The sequence below is a fragment of the Castanea sativa genome, chromosome 10 (assembly GCF_040712315.1).
Source record: "Castanea sativa cultivar Marrone di Chiusa Pesio chromosome 10, ASM4071231v1".
NCBI lineage: Eukaryota > Viridiplantae > Streptophyta > Magnoliopsida > Fagales > Fagaceae > Castanea > Castanea sativa.
The window spans coordinates 26,647,817-26,668,750 of NC_134022.1; the positions used below are offsets into that span (position 1 = coordinate 26,647,817).

At 39.7% G+C, this 20,934-nt stretch overlaps 3 protein-coding genes across 3 annotated transcripts; all 3 read right to left on the reverse strand.

Annotated features, from left to right (window-relative positions):
- Positions 1-1,450: 1,450 nt before the first annotated feature.
- LOC142611735 (universal stress protein PHOS34-like) lies at positions 1,451-3,894 on the reverse strand. The gene is made up of 4 exons (XM_075783853.1): positions 3,572-3,894; positions 3,276-3,370; positions 1,989-2,110; positions 1,451-1,713 (listed from the first exon to the last, which is right to left on the reverse strand). The coding sequence occupies exons 1-4, from the start codon at positions 3,759-3,761 to the stop codon at positions 1,626-1,628; spliced, it is 495 nt and encodes a 164-aa protein (XP_075639968.1). The 5' UTR covers positions 3,762-3,894; the 3' UTR covers positions 1,451-1,625.
- Positions 3,895-6,591: 2,697 nt separating this feature from the next.
- LOC142613574 (universal stress protein PHOS34-like) lies at positions 6,592-8,653 on the reverse strand. Its single transcript, XM_075785968.1, has 4 exons — positions 8,269-8,653; positions 8,084-8,178; positions 7,155-7,276; positions 6,592-6,883 (listed from the first exon to the last, which is right to left on the reverse strand). The coding sequence occupies exons 1-4, from the start codon at positions 8,462-8,464 to the stop codon at positions 6,796-6,798; spliced, it is 501 nt and encodes a 166-aa protein (XP_075642083.1). The 5' UTR covers positions 8,465-8,653; the 3' UTR covers positions 6,592-6,795.
- A 5,043-nt stretch (positions 8,654-13,696) lies between these two features.
- On the reverse strand, positions 13,697-15,126 carry LOC142612316 (uncharacterized). The gene is made up of 2 exons (XM_075784423.1): positions 14,582-15,126; positions 13,697-13,847 (listed from the first exon to the last, which is right to left on the reverse strand). The coding sequence occupies exons 1-2, from the start codon at positions 15,124-15,126 to the stop codon at positions 13,697-13,699; spliced, it is 696 nt and encodes a 231-aa protein (XP_075640538.1).
- Between the last annotated feature and the right edge of the window lie 5,808 nt (positions 15,127-20,934).

The window sequence follows — 20,934 nt, forward strand, 5'->3', positions numbered from 1 at the left end:
TCAAACACACTCAAGACTCGCTAAACACATAAAACATGAATACATTTTATCATGTTTTGCTAATTTAATCCAATGGACTCAACAATTCATCAACACAAAATTCATCGTACAATGGTATAAACTATAAACATAATGAACACAAACTTTCAAAAAAAAATATTACAAAGGAGTTGTAAATCCACAAATGGAGATTTGTTTTTTCTTTGGGCTGCCTTGGAAAATGCATAATTTAAAACTTGTAATGTTTTCAAAGAACTGAAGAAGTTAATGTGGGCTGGTGAGAGGACGAACTTGTGTCAACTTAACATTTCCCAGCGTAAAGATTTATCTAGATGCCGTTGCAAAAGTTTTTTTTTTTCTTTTTTCTTTCATGGCGCCATTGATTTCTATCAAAAGTAGCCTTAACGAGTCCTACAATAGTTTTAGAAGCAATGCAGCTTTCCACTTATTCTATTAAATACAAAATTCATTTTGATCTCATATAAATCTTTAAAGAATTTTTTATGAGAATGAATGGAGAAAATTGTATGTAATGGCGTCTAAATTTTTAAAGCTGATAACTTTGTGGAAAGCAAAGCAGCTTTCCACTTATTCTGTGAATGGAGAAATTAAAACCAACTATGGAGAACAAAGTGAATGGAGAATGTTGTATGTAATGGCGTCTAAATTTTTAAAGCTGATAACTTTGTGGAAAGCAATGCAGCTTTCCACTTATTCTATGAATGGAGAAATTAAAACCAACTATGGAGAACAAAGTTTGTTCTCCATGGTTGGTTTTAATTTCTTATCTAAAACAACAAAATACAGATCAAACCAAACACAGAGATCAAACCCATAAACCAACACATATCAAACCCAAATTAAACCATAAAGGCATAAACCAACACAAACCCAGTTATCTAGATTAAACACAACCCAACCACAGCCACTTGACCCAATTTTGAAAATGGAGCCACAACCACCTGAGCTAATCTAAAGAGAGAGGGGAAGATGAGTTCAAGAGGGTGAATGAATTCAAGGAGGAGCTCAACCATGGAGGTCTACAGAGAGAGAGAGAGAGAGAGAGAGAAAATAATATAAAATTGGTGTGTTGATGAACATTGTCTTTTTTGACAAATTGTGACGCAGGACAGTTTTAGTTGAGTTTAGCTATATGTTTTCTGAAAAGCTAATAATTTGTTGAGGCTGGTGTGAATGCCCACATTATGTAAAGGAGCTATGCCAGCTCACCCATGATATTTGATTGTATGGTGAAAGGACTGGGAAAGTGCTTTGGTCCTTCCGTAATATGTTTATAGTTGTACAGTTGAAGGCCATGAAGACATGCCTTGCTTCAGAGATGCTGATATCAATGAATAAAAATAAAATACACCTGCTCTTTTTGGCAGTTGGAACTTGGAACGCTTATGTGCAACTGTCACTTATGGGAAACAAATTCCTAATCAAACGCTTACGATGAAATATCAACATATCATTCAAAGCTGAGCAGAGTAAAACATGCCAGTTCAAGAGCAACTGTCAAATGCGAAGATAGAAAAACCCATTGTACATCATCAAATTTATTTTTAAGTATCCCTTGACTGATCCAACTGCAATACATTTTTATGTGAAGCAGGTATGGTAGCTTAGTGTTTGATTTTGGGCCTCTTCACAATCATCACCGTGCAGTGGGCATGATGAGCACAGTAGTCACTGACACTGCCTAAAACAGCCCTGCATGAAAATTAAATTGACTGTTAAAACTTCAAAGTTTCATGGATGAGCAACACATGTCCACCAAAAGTTTCCAAGAAGCGAAAAATGAATCATAAGTAGTAAATGGTAACATGTTATTGAATTCTTGCTTGTTACAGTTAACAATAGAAGCACCTGTTTTGATCAAGATCAAATAGCAGAAAATAAATAAAAAAGTTCAGTGCTAACTTCTTTACAATTTAACAGTTGTAACCCATGACAGCAAAAATGAGAATAAAGGTTTAGAGCAATACCTCTTGATAGGTCCATAGCCATGACTACCCACAACCAAAATGGATGCATGGTGTTTCTCCACTGCCTCACAAAGAACATTCCTTGCATCTCCTTCCACCACGTCCACTATGACATCATGCACCTGCATACACTCAGAAACGTTAAAAGAAGTTGCCTGGGCTGGGCTCAAAACTCTTGAGTTTCCATGTGTAAGATATGACAATTTCAGCATAAGATACCAAAACACAGGTATTATGTATGTGTATTCTTGCAAGTATATATGTATATGTGTATATATACACACTCAGGAATAGTAATGCTTTGAAAAACGCATGATTCATTAAGTGAAAGACGCTAACCGAATAGTTAGAGATGCCGCAAGCACTTTTAGGGATGAACTCACTATCATAATGTGAGCATTATATGCCATTTGATAAACCATCCACCACTATCACATTGCCTCCAGAGTGCTAAACTTTGAAATTACAAAATTTACTTAGATGTTGGTCAATGGATTTCTGGTTTTTGTAGGTTTCTTAGGCAAAGTGACAAACAGTGGTACCAGCATTAATATCTTGGCTTGAATTGAGTCAATGTGCATCCCTTTCATTTGTGATCAGATTCCTCTGCTATGATCTCTCTGTTTGCTCAACTCCCCAAGCTACATTTGTTTTTCATTTTCTATGCCTGGATTTTGTCTACAAATTGAATAGTTGACCATGTACAGTGATTGCCCACCTCCACTCTTTCGGTTGATAATATTCTTTAATTACTTTCCATTACTTTTGAATTTTGATATTTTACTTTTATGAGAGGGGTTTGAATTAGAAGCTCATTGAGAATCAGTTTTCTACTTGTCAACCTAGCTAGTAAGTTTTCCAAAGACCACCCTTACCACTGTGTCAGATTCCTAGTCTTAGATTATTCAGCTTAATCAATGTATGCATAAAGAAAAAAAACAAAACTAAAACTTCATTTATTATTATTATTATTATTAACTTTCTAAAGCCATTGAATTGTTCAATGATAAAATTTTGAGACCAGCATATGATCAAACGTATCATGTCAGCATTATATAAATATGGTAAAGCCTGTAATATTGACTTTTTTAATATTGCCAAACAGCTTTGTAATTTAACTGTCACCTCTTAGTGTTTGACGCCAAGATTCAAATCCTTTCATTCCCCAGTTATCGAGTTAAAATTTTTAAATAATAATAAATAAATAAAAACTATATTTGAAACATTTAATAATTCAGGAAAAAAAGATTAAAATCCCAAAAAATAAAATTAAAAATAAATAAATACCGATTTACTGAGGCAAAATTCCCTGGCCGCTCCAATAATTCGAGTAGCCATCTTCTTCAAATCAGCCTCCACCATCGGTAAAACTTCGGCGGCTCCTAAAAATTAACCATCACAATCAATAACAATTCACTCAAATAAACCAAACTTACCCCAAAACAAAAAATAATATTCCACGTCTATAAATCCATTTCTAGCTATATAATATCATTTCGAATCATTTTTATTGTTGGGTATTTGATGAAATAAAACATGAAAAAGATGGAAGTTTATTTTATTTTATTTTATTTTTTGTTTACCAGGGCCGGCGAGACCTACGACGGAGGAAGGAGTGGGTTTGGCGTGGACGAGGACGAGCTTGAAAGGATGGTTGGAGGCGAAGGGTGTGAAGAAGTGATCCAGAGTCCACTCCAATGCGTAGGTGCTGTGCTCGCTGTCGTCCATACCTACCACCATCACTTGCTTTTCTGCTACTGCTGGGCTTGCCATTGAAGATGAAGAGTGACAATCAGAGGTTTTGTTGTTTGTGGAGTTTATTAGTTTATATGGGATTTGGAACACTTGGCATTTTGACTTTATAATAGAAGAAAGAGAGGAGACATAATTGGACGCTTTCTCAGTTTCTCTGGAAGCCTCTGTTGACAGGTAATGAGGGAAACGACGTTGTCGTTTTCTGGTTATCCACGTGACTCATTCGATGCTTCTGCTTCATGATTCCCGTAAGCTAAGGCCTAATAAGTAGTGCTCTGAAAAATTCTATTGCTTTTTGTCAAAGGATTTTGCCAGCTCAGCTTCCAATCAGTCTCCTCTCCTATAATGGAAAACGCAAACTGCGTGCTCGCCGTTTGTTTTCAATTTTCCTACATTTAATTTTTGAACAAAAAAACATTTTTTTTATTATATATTTTACTCAAAACATGAAAAAGCAATCGTTGGGTTTTAATCTCCGAAATAGTTTTTTTTTTTTTTAAATTTATTTAAGGGTGGTAATTGTAATTATGAATAAATTGTTTTCTCTATTTTGAGAATATCTACCTCTATTAAGAAAAATAAAAATAGTAAAAGATATATGTAGAGGGGTTAAACATTAAAAATGCTAGAAACACAAACTATTTTACAAATTGATAATAATAAATTCAGATAAAAACTAATAAGAATTGATCACGTCAACAGTTTGTAAAAATATTGTAAAATAGTTTGTGACTATAACATTAATCTTAAACCATTTAGGAAAACCTTATTTGTTGTAATATCCTATCTTTTCAATTAGTTAGTTACTAGTATCCTATCTTTTCAATTAGTTAGTTACAATTGACGTAACCGAATTCCTTATTTAGGGCGTTTCCTTTGTTGAGGGTGGTGTGTAGGGATGGCCATGGGTAGGGTATGGGTATACCCGATCCATACCCGACCCGAAAAACTTACCCATGGATACCCGAATATCAATATCCATTAATATCCATACCCGAATTTTACCCGAATTATTATCCATGGATATCCATACCCTACCCGAAACCCGAAACCCATTTATTTATTTTTTTTTTATAATAATATCCATACCCAAAACTTACCCGAATGTTACCCGAATCATTTTAACTTAAAAACTAACCAATAGCTTTATCTTAAAAAAGAAAAAACTAATCAATAAAAAATTGATACATCCAACAAATTGATTTCAAATCACAAACATATAATAGTAACTCCATATACTAGATATTTATTGAACCCATGACGGGTGTGCCTATTAAGTTACAGAAATCATTTCCAAATTCAATATGTAAAGACATCCATCATCAATGATAAAATAACTGGGAGAACCTAAAGGTATGAACTATACACATACCCACCACCATGTACCATATAATACTCTTTATCACCATCAATAGATATAATAATCTGGATTTTCCTTGAATTTTGCAACTAATATTGTGTTGGGAATACGGTGCTAGTTACTTTTTCTAGCAATGTTTTTTCGGGCTATCCTCTTAAGTCTGAACGATGAATATATTCATACAAGTTTATATTGACCAAGTAATGGTGGCAAGATGAAAATTAATAACTTAAACTACCCTATCTTCCTCTAGATTTTAACTGATGCAGATACAGATACAGCCAGAATAAGCAAGGACCAGAATTCTTATTTGAGCTACACCTTCTTTATATTCATACTGGAAATCACATTCTTCCAAAAATGCATTTGGCAAGAGATCAAAGGTGAACAGAACATCATTAATTAAAGACACAAAATTCAATAAATAAGCTAAATAGACAATGATCAACTACGCAAAGCTTCTAATCCTCAGGTCCTACATTATCACTTCTCAAAACTCAAAAGCTTGAATTGATTCAGTTTTCTTCTACATTTTCCCAGCAAACAAACAGAACCTAAGAAAAACAACAACAACAACAACAACATTTACGAACTAATAAAAATGCATCCTAAAAAAAATACAATCATAATACTAACAAACAAACAAAAAAAACTAGCAAAACACAAAATTAGATCTCATGAAAAAGAGAAAAAACACAAAAAACAAAAACAGAGAAGCAGATCGTTGGCTCAGAAACATGGCCGAGTCAGAACAGAGAGAGAGAGAGAGAGTGACAATCCCAACAAAACCCATTTCAGAAATTAATTGGGCTTGCCTGAAATTATGATTTTGGAATCAGAAATGAAGATTTTGGTCGCCGATTTCAGCTCCACTCGCAGAGTCGTAGAGTCGCAGATCGCAGAGTTGCAGATCGCCGAGTCAGAACAGAGAGAGAGAGAGAGAGAGAGTGACTGTGAGGAGAGAAACCGTGAGAAGTTGGGTCTGAGTGTGAGTGAAACTGTGAGAGAGAGGGGTCTAGGGTTTTTTTTTTTTTTTAAATGCGGGTCGGGTATGGATATTATCCATACCCTACCCGAATAATTCGGATAATATCCATACCCTACCCAGTTAAGCTTTACCCATTAATGACCGGGTATTACCCGGAATATTTGGATCGGGTAGGGTTGGATATCCATTACCCAATGGGTATGGCCATCCCTAGTGGTGTGAATTCCCACATTATGTAGAGGAGCTATGCTAGCTCACCCATGATATTTGATTGTATGGTAAAGGACTGAGAAAGTGCTTTAATTTGGTCCTTTTGTGATGTGTTTATAGTTTCACAGTTGATGACCATGGAAACATGCTTTGCTTCAGAGATGCTGATATCAATGTATTAAAATATATACATATACACACACACGCGCGCGCCTGGTCTTTTTTGGCAGTTGGAAACTTGGAATGCTTATTTGCAAGTGCAAGTATAACTTACGGGAAACAATTCCTAATTGAACGGTTACAATGAAATATCAACATATCATTCAAAGTTGAGTTGAGTAAAAGATTCCAGTTCAAGAGCAACTGTCAAATGCAAAGATAGAAAAACACGTTGTACATCATCAAATTAATTTATTTTTTTATGCATAATCCCTTGACTGATCCAACTGCAATACATTTTTATGTGAAGCAGGTATGGTATGGTATGGTGGCTCTTAGTGTTTGATTTTGGGCCTCTTGACAATCATCACCGTACAGTGGGCATGATGAGCACAGTAGTCACTGACACTGCCTAAAACAGCCCTGCATGAAAATTAAATTGATTGTTAAAAATTGCGAGGATGAGCAACATAATTCCACCAAGAGTTTCCTAGAAACGAACAATGAATCATAGGTAGTAAGTGGTAACATGTTAATGAGTTCTTGCTTGTTACAGGCAACAATAGAAGCACTTGTTTGGATCAAGATCAAATGTCAGACTAATGGCAAAAAAAAAGTTCACTACTAACTTCTTTATAATTCAACAGTTGTAAACTATGATAACAAAAGTAAAGATAAAGGTTTAGATCAATACCTCTTGATAGCTCCATAGCCATGACTACCCACAACCAAAATGGATGCATGGTGTTTCTCCACTGCCTCACAAAGAACATTCCTAGCATCTCCTTCCACCACCTCCACTATCACATCACGCACCTGCATACATTCGGAAACATTAAAAGAAGTTGCCTGGGCTGGGCTCAGAACTGTGAGTTTCCATGTGTAAGATATGACAATTTCTGCATAAGATACCAAAACACAGGTATTGTGTATGTGTACACTTGCAAGCATGTATGTATATGTGTATATATAGATACTTTTAAGGGATAAACTCACTATCATAATATGAGCATTATGTGCCATTTGAGAGACCATCCACCACTATCACATTGCCTCCAAATTGCTTAACTTCAAAATTGCAAAATTTACTTAGGTGCTGGTCAATGAATTTCTGGTTTTTGTGGTCCTCTTAGGTGAAGTGGCAAACAGTGGTATCAGCATTAATATCTTGGCTGGAACTGAATCAATGTGCATCCCTTTCAATTGTGATCAGATTCCTCTGTAATGATCTCTCTGTTTCCTCAACTCCCCAACCTACAATTTTTTTTTTCCAATTTTCTATGCCTGGATTTTGTGCACAAATTGACACGTTGACCATGTACAGTAATTGATGACATCCACTATTTGGGGTGACATTTTTTAATTACTTGCGCTCATCCCATCCGAACCGCTTAACTAAGATGCTAGCTTTCCATTACTCGAATATTGATCTTTTACTTTTATTATGAGAGGGGAGTTGATTGAGAATCTCAGTTTCCTACTTTTCAACCTAAGTTTTCCTATGACCCTTCCCCCCACTGGGTCAGATTCCTAAGGCAACAAGAATCAATATATGCTTAAAGATAAAATTAAAAAAAAAAAATAAAAAAAAAAGCAAGATTAAGATTCTCAAAATAAAAATACCGATTTAGTGGAGCAAAGTTCCCTAGCCTTTTCAACAACTCGGGCAGCGATCTTCTTCAAATCCGCATCCACAAGCGGTAAAACTTCGGCGGCTCCTACAAATTTCCATCACAATAAATAAATAAACAATTCTCACTCAAATTAACCCCAATCAAAAATAAATTTCCGAAAATAACAAATTATACCAGGGCCGGCGAGACCTATGGCGGCGGAAGGAGTGGGTTTGGAGTGGACGAGGACGAGCTTGAAAGGATGGTCGGAGGCGTAAGGTGCGAAGAAGTGATCCAGAGTCCACTCCAGCGCGTACGTGCTGTGCTCGCTGTCGTCGATACCTACCACCATCACTTGCTTTTCCGCTACTGCTACTGCTTGGCTTGCCATTGAGAATCTGAATGAACTGAACTTGTTTGTTTGAGGAGTTTAGTTTAGAGGTTAGGACTTAGGAGGAGGACACTAGTTTAGTTTGGCATTTTGAGTTTTATAGAAAGAATTAAGAAGGGGAGAATTGGACGCTTTTCTCTCTCTGGAAGTGACAGCTAATGAAGTAAACGACGGCGTCGTTTTCAAGCTATCCACCACGGAACTTAAAGTGCTTTGATATATTGCTTATCCTTTTTGCCAAAAGATTTTGCCAACTCAGCTTCCAATCTCGATCAGAGTCCCATACTGGAAAACGCAAACTGCGTGCCCGCTATTTGTTTTCCACTTTCTTTTCCTACATTTTTTTAATTTATGAAAAAAAAAAAAATACTATAATAAGAATTAAGAAAGGATATCTTTCTTAATTAGAATGCTTTCTTTAAAAACATTATTTTGTTGGCTCTTCCGAATTAATTTTTATGTGTTTATTGCACTATTATATTGCCCTTCTAAGTTAACTCCAGCCTCATCTATTCTTTATGATGGATTACACTTACATATTTTTCAGGTTATTTCTCACTCACTAGTTGATTTACTCTTTCTCCCAACATCACAAACTAAATACAACCAAGATTGAACCAACAAAAGTGCTAACAATGACACATTAAAAAATTGATCTCTGATGACTAAATTACAAATCATAAGGCCAAAAATTAACTAAATTGCAACCTAAGCACAACACTATATATATATATATATATATATTTTTTTTTTTTTTTTTTTTGAGGATGTCGAAAATCGTCAGTAAGTTGCACAGCCCTTACGTGCCGAAACAACACTTGCACAACACCAAAAAAGTAGACCTCAAGAGAGTACCAGTGTAGTATCAGCCGAATACCATCTGAAAGTTAAGTCAGAAAATTATTACAACTCTAGATGCCAGAGCTGGGTTCAATTATGTGTACCTCGTTTTCTGAAGGTTTTGACCTTTTTATAGTAGTGGGGAACTGACCTTGGTGCCTTGGCGAAGAGGGACATTTCCTTGTAGAGAAGATTCTCCTAAATGCGCATAATTTAAGGGACCCATTCCATATAGGGCTCTAATAATTAGGGTTAATCGTGGAGTACTAGTTATTTTCATTTGAAGTTTCTTGGAGGCCAAGTAAGCCATATCATTGCCATGTGGCTTTTTTACCACTGAAGGTGACCCGTTCCCCCAAATCATCCGTCCTCCTTCAAGGGGTTTTGTCACCTTATCTTTTTGTCTGTCGTCCTAGTGATGCTACTTATGGTAGGTCTTTGTAAATTATGGTCATCTACTTTAATTCCACCATCTTCAGTTGCCCCCTCACTCCATGGACCCGTCGCCTATTTTGTACGGATCCATGGAGTAACTGCCCTTATCCTTAAGAAGTATGTGTTGATTAACAGGCTAGCCTAGGGCCATTAATGCAGAAGGGACACGTGGCAAACTTTTAGTGGTTGATTGCTTGGATCTAAGCATCCCTTCGTCTTTCGCGTTGTTCCCTCTATATATATGCTGCTCCTCCCTTTCATTTTTACATTTCGAAAAAAAAATTGCTGATCAGAGCGCTACTGTCCACTCTTCTCGAGCTGTCACCTTGTCGACTTGGTGTCACCGTTCTCTACAATCTTCCCGTTGCCCTTCTTACACTGTCAAGCTGTAAGTATTCTTCCTCTTATCTTAAGTTTTTCCTCGCTGGAGGTGCCGGGGTCTGCTTGACCTGACGAAAATGAGGACGGGTCAGAGTATGATTCAAATGATAATCTAGACGATGTAGACCCTCCTATCCAATCCGTCATAGGTCCTGATGGGTTTAAAGAATTTATCCTACTTCCCTTGTGGACAGTTAATGACTTCATTTCCTCTATCAAACCAACATACTTCAATACACATAGGGAGAAGTACTAAATACCCAACAACATATCCATCCGTCTACCCTTCAAGTTTGAAAAATGCTACTATAGGGGTCTTGAAGATGTCGGGGTGTATGAGCAGATGCTGAAAGCAAGACTTCTCTTCCCATTGAGTGCTCTTCACCGTCGTCTTCCCCAATACTTACGACTGGTCATCTCCTAGATCTCCTCGAATGCCTGGAAGGTCTTCCTGGGTGTAGAAGTTTTGTATGGGGTGATGTCTAATGGGGCACGCCGGTTGACACTGGAGAAGTTCTTCCATTGTTACCGTCCTTCTGAAATCGCCTAATCCAAGAGGATGTATAGTTTCTTGCCGAGGATTCCGTTGCTTAGATTAGTGTGCGAGACCCTGGACTCCAACAGAAACTAGAAGGGTCGATGCTTTTTCCTCCGAGGGGACGACTGGATGTGTCACCCTAATGACTAGGAATATATGCTCGTGGAAAAGACATGGGGTATAATGCCCCCGTCTGGTAGGTGTCCGTCCTCCTTAGGTTTAATTTTTCAATTTGTTTAATCACTCTAACTATCTCTTTTTACAGTTTGTGATCGTCCACAGGTTACCACCGAGCAATTTAGTTTCTTAGAAAAAATCTTCAGGACCACCAAGCTGTTAGAGAGAACATGGGTTAAGTTAGTTACCTTGGATACTCTCTACTGGTATTGCGACGGTCTTGAACCTACTACCGCTGCCCGTCGATACGACGCACGAATTCATAAACGTAAGTTCGTTGCCCATTGTATGTTTTTGTGTTCTTATCAGCTCTCAATATTCTTACCTGTCCACTTTTATGTAGAAATGGAAGATAGCCAGGGAAGAGCTTACATCAAGCAGCAAGCTGCTACTAAGAAAAAACAGGAGGGGAGCATTCCTCCTAAGACGGGCTTAGCTCACCCGTCCACTAAAAGGCCTCCATTCGAAAAACCGGACCGTCAAGCTAAGAAGCCTAAAGTGATGTCGGGGTTAGCTGCAGGGCAAGCCTCCGGTGCATTTAAAATGCCCCCCAAGCTTGGCGTGGGGAAGGGTAAGGGCCTGATGGTTAGCCCAGATCCCATCAAGGAGAAACCACTTGTCCTTCTCCGTGAGGACTCACAGTACTCCCTCAAGAAAATCACATCTATTATAAAGGATGAGGACTATGAGGACCTTGGCAACCACGCCACTAAAGCTATGGGGGAGACGGGTCTGTTCAACCTCGCACAGGTTTGTATCCGTCCCATCATCTTTCTGTCGTTTTTTTGTTGCTATCCCAATCTTATTTTGTTGTTGGTGCAGGGAGTCCTGATGATGAAGGTATTAATGGAGCGCTACCTTTCCCATGAGACGGTATTGGAGTGCATTCATGCAAAGGCGAAAGCAATGGAGGAGGAGCTGACGGAGCTGAAAGCCTGGAAGGTCCGTCAGAAAGAGAAGCTCAAGGCATCAGAGCAACTCCGAGGTGAGTTGGAGAGGCAAGTGGAGGAGCTGGATAAAAGTCCTAGAAGACAAGGAGGATAGTCTTCGTCTGGCAAAGGCGGACGCTATTCAAGAGTATCGAGATTCTGAGGCTCTTTTAAGCAAGCTGGGCACATCCTTTGTTGACGGTTTCAACGATTGTCTCCGTCAAGTCAAGGCTTCTTTCCTAGACTTGAATCTTTCACATATTACAATAGATAGTGAAGGCCAGACTCTTGCCCACCCTGTCGACTCTGAAGTGACAAACGAGCACTTTGGCGACGACCCCAGTAACGGAGATGCTCAAAAAGCAGGAACAAAAGAGCCCGTCGAGGTTGGCACCCATCAGCCCGAGGTCCAAACGCCTGATGATAAGAAGAAAACCCCCGTCGTCCCAGAGTAGTTTTTATTACTTTTATTTTAGTTTAGATTTTGAAATGTATGGGAGAACAGTACCCCTTTTTAACCATTGCCTATCATAGGCTTTTATGTAGATATTCCTTTATGATATTTGACTACATGTCTCATAATATACATCCGTACATTGAATGAATTGTCTTTTCATTTTGTGAATGAACTGTCCTTCTGGGCTGATTTGTCTAGCCTGAGGATTTGCTAAATAGATTTTATCCTTCCTAGGACAGTCCGTCCTGTTTATGGTTTAACAAATTTCATCTCAGAATGATTCGTCCAATTTGTGGATTTGGTAATTAGTTGGATGACCCGTCTAATTTATGGACTTGTGAATTCATTTTCATCCTTCTTAGGATGATTCATCCCCTTTATGGACTTTGTAAATAAAGCTCATCCGTTTAGGATGAACCCGTCCACTCTTGTGGTCTTTGTAAGTAAAACTCATCCACTTAGGATGACCCCGCCCACTCTTGTGGACTTAGTACACAAAACTCATCCGTTTAGGATGACACATCTACTTTATGGACTTTGTAAACAAAACTCGCCCATTTAGGATGAACCCGTCTACTCTTGTGGACTTTATAAATAAAACTCATCCACTTAGGATGACCCCGCCCACTCTTGTGGACTTAGTACACAAAACTCATCCGTTTAGGATGACCCGTCCACTTTATGGATTTTGTAAACAAAACTCATCCGTTTGGGATGAACCCGTCCACTCTTGTGGACTTTGTGATTATAATCCTGTAGAAAAACATTCAATTGTGTTATAAATAAACTCCTTTTATTATGATAAACATGCAAGTATAATTTCTTCATGAAAATAAGAAAATTGCCCTTTGGGCTTCAAAAGTACTGTAGATTATAAAAATTAAAAGGGTAAATTAAAAAGATAAACTGGAAATGAGGAGTGTCGTCGCCTGCCCCATTATCTTTTGGTAGTATTTCTTCAGGTGTTCTACGTTCCATGGATGCTGCAACCTTTTTCCGTCTAGTGTCTCGAGGTAGTAAATGCCCTTCTTATGCCATGACACGATTCTGTACGGTTACTCCCAATTAGGTCCTAACTTTTCATGAGAAGGGTCTTTTGTAGCGCCCGTTACTTTCCTCAAGACGAGGTCTCCAATCTGGAAGTCCTTGTGTTTCACTCGGGAGTTATAGTGTTTGGCCATGAGGTTTTCATATTGTGCCAACCTTTGTTCAGTCGTTGCTCTGACCTTATCTACCATGTCGAGCTGTAGGGGCATCACCTCATCATTCTTCTCCTCGTCGTGGTTTGCTACTCGGTAGCTTGCGAGACCTACCTTAGATGGGATGACCGCTTCACTGCCATACACAAGTCGAAATGGTGTCTCTCATGTAGGTGTCCTCATCGTTGTCCTGTACGCCCATAATACGCTTAGAAACTCTTTCGGCCAGATACCTTGTGCCCCTTTGAGCTGAGTCCTGATGATTTTCAGTTAGTATCAATTCGTGACCTCAACCTGTCCATTGACTTGAGGGTGTGCAGGCGATGAATAGTGGTTCTTGATCCCCAACTGCGAGCAGAAACCCTTAAATGCGTTGTTATCGAACTGTTTCCCATTGTTCGAAATTAAGACCCTAGGTATACCATACCTGCAAACAATGTTTCTCCATACAAAACTGTGTACATTCTTTTTCGTGATGGCAGCCAGTTCTTCGGCCTCTACCCATTTAGTGAAGTGGTCTATGCCAACTAGAAGGAATTTTAGCTACTGGGTTGCTGTAGGAAACAGTCCCATGATATCTAGTCCCCATTGGGCGAAGGGTCATAAAGCCGTCATTGGGGTAAGTTCCTCCGTCGGTTGCCAAACCTCTGGCACTTGTCACAAGTTCTTACGTATATCTGTGCATTCTTTTGCATGATGGGCCAATAGTACCCGGCCCTAATCAGCTTGTGAACTAAGGATCGTGATCTTAAGTGGTTCCCATACACTCTTTCGTGGACCTCTCTCATGACATAGTCCGCTTCCTCGGGGATAAGGCACCTTAGGTACGGGCGAGAGAAACCTCTCTTGTATAAGATGTCTTTGAGTGGTACAAACCGCGGGGCGTAAACTCTTAACTTTCTTGTAGCTTCCTTGTTGTCGGGCAATACACCGTCCCTTAGGTAGGAGATGATTGGTGTCGTCCAATGATTCTTGGTGCCTACCTCTTGTACACTGACAGTGTTTATTATTGGTGAACTCTGGATAAAAAAGAGCACCTGACAAGGAAAAGGCATATGTTCCGCTGATGCCACCTTAGCGAGGCAGTCGGCTCTCTCGTTCTCCTCCCTTGGGATTTGGACGAACTTCGCATTGAGACTATGCATCTGATTCTTCACTTACTCGAGGTACTCTTTCATCTGTTCCCCTCTGCATTCGTAACTGTCGTTAACCTGACTAGTGACCACTTGGGAATTGCAATACACAGTTACGTTCGTGGCCGCTGCAACTTGCGCGAGATCCAGTCCTGTTATTATGGCTTTGTATTCAGCCTCATTGTTTGTTGCGGGGAAATCAAGTCGGATCATACACTCGACCTTGTCTCCTTCTAAGCTGTAGAGTACAACCCCAGCCCTTCCTGAATGTTTGTTTAAGGACTTGTTCGTGTTAATAATCCATTTGGGGCGTCTTCTTGCCCCCTGTTCATTTGTGTTGGTGAATTCAGCAATGAAATCAGCAATAATCTGTCCTTTTATGGCTGGTTGCGGGCGATATTGTATGTCGAACTCACTTAGCTCGATTGCCCATAGCGTCATCCGTCCGGCCGCCTTCGGACTGCTCATTGCTTTCCCTAATGGCTTTTTTGTCAAGACAACCACAGTGTGGGCCTGAAAATACGGTTTGAGCTTACGTGCTGTGGTTACCAACGTGAAGGCGAGCTTCTCCATAGGTAGGTACCTCTCTTTTGCGCCTCGGAGCGCTTGACTCGTGAAATATATGAGTTTCTACACTCCGTCCTCTTCCCTAACTAAGGCGGCATTGACAGCGGCTAGAGAGACGGCCAAGTAGAGGAACAACTCTTCTCCTGGTTTGGATGGGCTTAGCAGAGGTGGAGAAGAAAGGTATGTCTTCAGATCTTCAAATGCACGTTGACATTCGGTCGTCCACTCAAAAACCTTTTTTAACACGCAGAAGAAAGGAAGGCACTTATCTGTTGCTCTCGAAACAAACCGGTGTAAAGCAGCAATCTTGTCCTTCAAACTCTGCACCTCTTTGGTGGTTTTTGGTGGAGCTAACTCCATTATGGCTCGTACCTTGTTCGGGTTGACTTTGATACCCCTCTAGGACACCATGAACCCTAGGAACTTCCCAATCGTCATTCCAAACGCGCACTTTTTTGGATTCAGCTTCATGTTGTAATGCCTTAGGGTCTCGAAAGTTTCCTTGAGGTCGTCCAGATGGTTGTCTTCCTGTGAGCTCTTCATAAGCATGTCGTCAACGTATACTTCGACATTCCTCCCGATCTGGTGTGCAAACATCTTGTTCATCAGTCTTTGGTACGTCACGCCTGCGTTCTTAAGGCTAAACGACATCACCTTATAGCAGAAAAGACCTTAGCTTGTAACAAAAGAAGTCTTCTCCTGATCTGCTTCATCCAATTTGATCTGGTTATATCTAGAGAATGCATCCATGAAACTTAGTAGCTGGTATCTTGCTGTTAAATCCACCAAGATGTCAATTCGGGGGAATGGATAGCTATCCTTAGGGCAAGCCCTATTCAAGTCCGTAAAATTCACGCACATTCTCCATTTTTCGTTAGCTTTCTTGACCATCACCACGTTGGCCAGCTAGTCAGGGTAGTACACTTCCTGTATAAATTTTGCCTTCTGCAGCTTACGAACTTCCTCTGCTATAGCGCGGTCCCGTTCTTGAGCGAATACTCGCTTCTTCTGACAGATGGGAGGAAAAGATGGCGATACGTTCAGCTTATGGACTACAACTGATGGGTCGATCCAGGCATGTCTTCGTGGTTCCAGGCGAATATGTCCTGGTTCTCCCTTAGGAATGAGACTAGCGCCTGACGAACTGGTGGGCTAATAAGAGTACCAATTTTTGTCGTCCGTTCGGGTTTTGAGTCGTCTAGGAGTACTTCTTCCAATGCACATTGTGGATACATGGTTGTTCATTTCCAGTATAGCGATGTAACATTTGTGTGCCGCTACCTGATCTCCTTGTGCTTCTCTTACCCCGTACTCAGTGGGGAACTTCATCATTAGATGGTAAGTGGATGTTACAGCCTTCCACGAATTAAAGGTCGGTTGGCCTAGGATGGCGTTGTAAGCCGATGAATAGTCCACAACCAGGAATGAAACGTCCCTGGTGATTTGTTGAGGATAATCGTTGATGGTTATGGATAACGTGACCACGCCGAGTGGGTATACTCTCGTCCCCCCGAATCCAATGAGAGGTGTGCTAGTTGAAATCAATCGCTCTCTCTCAATATTCATCTGCTGGAAAGTCGGGTAATATAGTATATCGGCCGAGCTCCCGTTGTCTACCAAGACCCTGTGAGTGTTGTAGTCCCCGATCTGTATGCTTACGACAAGTGCGTCATCTTGTGGATGGTGGAGGCGTCAAGCGTTTTCCTCTGAGAACCCTATTACAGGGTTATCAATTTGCGCCATCTTTGGGACCAAACCTGTCAATTGGACATGCTGAACCATCTGAAGGTAAGTTTTGCACGCCTTCCATGTTGAACAGGACATAGCTGTGCCCCTATGATCGTCCTTATGTCCCCAATGGGTGGCTTAGGACGCTCGTTTTCCCTATGGGGGACAGGCACTTGCGGCTGGTCCGTCTTCTCCTTGCTTACGAACCTCTGCAACTTTCCCTATCTGATCATAGCTTCGATCTATTGCTTCAAGTCATAGCATTCGGACGTGTCATGACCATGATCTCGATGAAAGCGGCAATACTTATCCCTAGACCTCTTGTTGGGGTCACCCTTCAGCTTACCAAGGAACGTCAGGGATCCTTTGTCTTTGATTTGCATGAGCACTTGATCGATGAGGAGGCTCAGTAGGGTGAAGCTTGCAAATCTTCCCGTGGGAGGCTTGGAGTGTCTGTCCTCCGTCCTCTTTCTTGTCGTGTTTCTTTTGGCCTTTCTCTCTTCTTGGGCTCCTCCTCCCGCTCAAGCAACGTGTCTTCCGCGTTCATGTATTTCATAGCCCTGTATAGTACATCCGACATTGTCTTCGGGTCGTTCTTATAAAGGGAAAACAAAAACTTCCCCTTTTGTAACCTATTGGTGAACGCGGCCACGAGTATTTTGTCGTCAGCTTCATCAATCGAGAGCGTTTCCCTATTAAAATGGGTGATGTAGGATCTTAGTGTCTCATCCTCCCGCTGCTTGATGTTCATCAAGCATACAGTAGACTTTTTGTACCTATGTCCTCCAATAAAGTGCGAGGCGAATTAGGCGCTCAACTTCTTGAAGGTACTGATGGAGTTCAACATCAACCTGCTGAACCAAACTCTTGCAGGTCCCCTCAGTGTAGTGGGGAAAGCCCTGCACATGATTTCGTCTGCTACGCCCTGCAGGTGCATTAGGGTTTTGAAAGTTTCCAAGTGGTCCAGAGGGTCCCTTGACCCGTTGTAGGATTCTACTTGCAGGATGCAAAATTTCAATAGGAGAGGGAAAGAAGTAACAGGCGCAGTGAAGGGCGAATCCGTTCGGTACACCAGTTCGTCGAGCTCACTTAATACTCGTCCCTTAAAGGCGTTCATCATCAGGTCCCTTTGTTCCCTCATTATTTGTATATTCGTGACTAGGTTTGGTGGGGCGAAATCTGTGGCCGTTTGCCTACTCACAGCATTGCTACCTTCTGGTCCTTCCCTATCTTGTCTACCGTTCGTGCGTGGAAGGCTGTCACCCTCCTGCTCCTCTTCTTGATCTCGGGGCCCGTCGTCCCTTTGGCGTAGCTACTCTTCTAGCTCATGGTTCTTCTTGGTGAGACGTTCAACCGCTGCAGCGAGTATCTGAACTTGTCTCTCAAAGGTTGCCTGGGTGGTTTGTCTCCTTGATTGTTGTTGGTTGCCATCAAGCGAGTGAGCACCATGCAACTCTTTGTTCGGGAAGCAGCAACGTGGCTCACCTACATTCTATTTCGCCTTTCCCATAGTCGGCGCAAACTGATGATGCCGAAAATCGTTAGTAAGCTGCACAGCCCTTACGTGCCGAAACAACACTTGCACAATATCGAAAAAGAAGACATCAAGAAAGTACTAGCTGAATACCCTCCGAAGGTTAAGTCAAAAAATTATTACAATTCTAGAATGCTAGAGCTGGGTTCAATTATGCGTATCTCGTTATCTGAAGGCTTTGGCCTTTTTATAGTAGTGGAGAACCGACCTTGGTGCCTTGGCAAAGAGGGATATTTCCTTGCAGAGAAGATCCTCATAAATGCGCATAATTTAAGGGACCCATTTCATATATGGCTTTACTAACAACGGTTAATCGTGGAGTAAAAGTTATTGTCATTTGAAGTTTCTTAGGGGTCAAGTAAGCCATGTCATTGTCACGTGGCTTTTTTACCACCGTTAACCTTTGTATTTGTCCGGACCGTTATCCGTCCACTGCAGGTGACCCGTTCTCTTTAGATCATCCGTCCACTGAAGGTGACCTGTTCCCCTAGATCATCCATCCTCCTTCAAGGGGTTTTGTCACCTCATCTTTTTGTCCGTCGTCCTAGTGATGCTACCTATGGTAGGTGTAAATGAAACCTCTATTGCACTACATGGTATTACTTGTCTATAGAAGTTGATTTCAGATTTTTTTATTTTATTTTAGAAACAATATTATTTGAATTTATGATATTTATTTTATAATGATTGTTTTTTATTATTTGGCCAAAACACAATTTTTTTGATAATTGGATAACAATAAAAGGGAACAAATAATGCCAATAAACATACCAAGAGCGATTATTATTCAGTGCAATAATAAAAATCTCGAGTTGTGGGTGTAAATTTGTATAACCAACACTATATAAGCATGCTCAAAAAAAAAAAAAAAAAAAACTAGATAAGCATGCCAATAACTATCAAAAAATTTGTGTACAGGTGTGCATGTATAGTATTAGTATACCATAGAATGAATCCAAGATCCAAGATTGCATGTGAGTTAAATATAAGTGGTGTTGGTCCTGTTGGATTAATGCCAGGTTTGCTTTGACATCTCCTTTCCATAACCAACAGGCATAGAGCCACGGCCCCAAAAATCATTTTTTCATAGGTAGGATAGGCCCGCCCTAAAAAAAAGCCCAACACTTCAAATGACGCAAGAACGATTAACAATGGATATATTCTTCCAAAGACATAAAAAGAAAAACAGGTTTTACTATCAGTTGATTCAGTTCCTTAATAGATATTCAATAAACAACTGTTTAATTCTCTAATTTTTTTCCTTCTTCTTTTACATAACTTGTTTTTTAAACTTTTCAAAACTCTAAAATTTTATTTTTCTACTTTTACATAAATTGTTAAACAAAACAAACTAAGGAAAAATAAGCTATACCCAACGTACATAAAACCATAAAACAAACAAACAAACAAAAAGTATATCTTTGGGAATGCCCAAAAAAATCCTAATTCATATCATCAAGATTTATTAATTTCTTTCTAGATCTGGGCCCGGACCTCAGATTTGTGAAATAAGTACCCCTAGGCTTTTGGTCTGAATTAAATATAGGCCGAAGTGGTAGTGAACCCAATCCACGTTGACAAAAGGAATAAACCCCCAATATAAGCCCAAAAGCCCGTCATGTCACAGAAGAAGGAAAAAAAAAAAAAAGATAGCCCATCAAATGACACCCATATCAAGTCAATGTAGCACAAGTTTAACAACCTTCATTTGGCTCAGTCCCTCATCAAATCTAAGGCAGTTTAATCTTTTAATCCGTGTGCTTCTTATCCAATTTACAATTTTTCTTTGTTGGCCATACTTATCCGAAGTCAATTTCTCTTTGCAATCTCTTTCTTGGCCACAATTATCTTATAGTCAAGTTTTTTGTAATCACCACTGAAATCCAATTACTCATCAGTGCCTCATTGGTTTGCTTTATTGAATCTTATCTCTCCCCCTCCCATATGATCATAAACTATCACTTTTTTTGTGTGCCTGTGTTATTAAATAAGAAAAGTGCATGTTATTTTATTGTTAGTGCACTGGCATCAAATACCCACATTTAAAAAACGTTAATGCTATTAAACAATGTGAAACAAATTTTTAATTACTAATATGCATCTAAAAATGGCATTATTAAACAATGGATGTGAGCAGAGTAGTAGAGGATAGCAAAAAGTTGTAGGTAATGATGCCCGACTGGCCAGTGGGTTGTTCTAGTATAGTATGAGTGTATGACATATGCTATTAGCTAAGCAAGTGATGAACAAGTTTCAAAAGCATAGCTTCTGCTGCAAATGCACTAAAAGAGAAGCCTATATGCAAGAAGTTTTGGTGGAAAAGGGTATCTTAAATATCTTGAAATTGTCATTAGTGCATTTTAAGAAAACAATACTCAAAATGTGTACTAGTTGTAGTACTTTAATTTAATGGGCTTCATTTTTTTTTTAAAGGAGGTACAAATTGTGAGGTTCACTACTGTGTAAGAAATCAGATATACCATATGCATGATTACTTTATATAATACTTAGCAAGAAAATAGCAAACTAAAGTGCAATTTCTTGATTTTTTA

Bases quoted from the DNA above. Each gene is read 5' to 3' on its own strand.
- LOC142611735 (XM_075783853.1), bottom strand. From the start codon at position 3,761: ATGGCAAGCCCAGCAGTAGCAGAAAAGCAAGTGATGGTGGTAGGTATG. The intron at 2,111-3,275 runs GTATTTATTTAT...GAGTGTATGCAG, and splicing joins AATTTTGCCTCAGTAAATCG to GTGCATGATGTCATAGTGGA. The intron at 1,714-1,988 runs GTATTGCTCTAA...ATTTTCATGCAG, and splicing joins GGCTATGGACCTATCAAGAG to GGCTGTTTTAGGCAGTGTCA.
- LOC142613574 (XM_075785968.1), bottom strand. From the start codon at position 8,464: ATGGCAAGCCAAGCAGTAGCAGTAGCGGAAAAGCAAGTGATGGTGGTA. The intron at 8,179-8,268 runs GTATAATTTGTT...GGAAATTTGTAG, and splicing joins CATAGGTCTCGCCGGCCCTG to GAGCCGCCGAAGTTTTACCG. The intron at 7,277-8,083 runs GTATTTTTATTT...GAATGTATGCAG, and splicing joins AACTTTGCTCCACTAAATCG to GTGCGTGATGTGATAGTGGA.
- LOC142612316 (XM_075784423.1), bottom strand. From the start codon at position 15,126: ATGGAGAAGCTCGCCTTCACGTTGGTAACCACAGCACGTAAGCTCAAA. The intron at 13,848-14,581 runs GTAAGTGAAGAA...CATTGTTTGCAG, and splicing joins CAGATGAAAGAGTACCTCGA to GTATGGTATACCTAGGGTCT.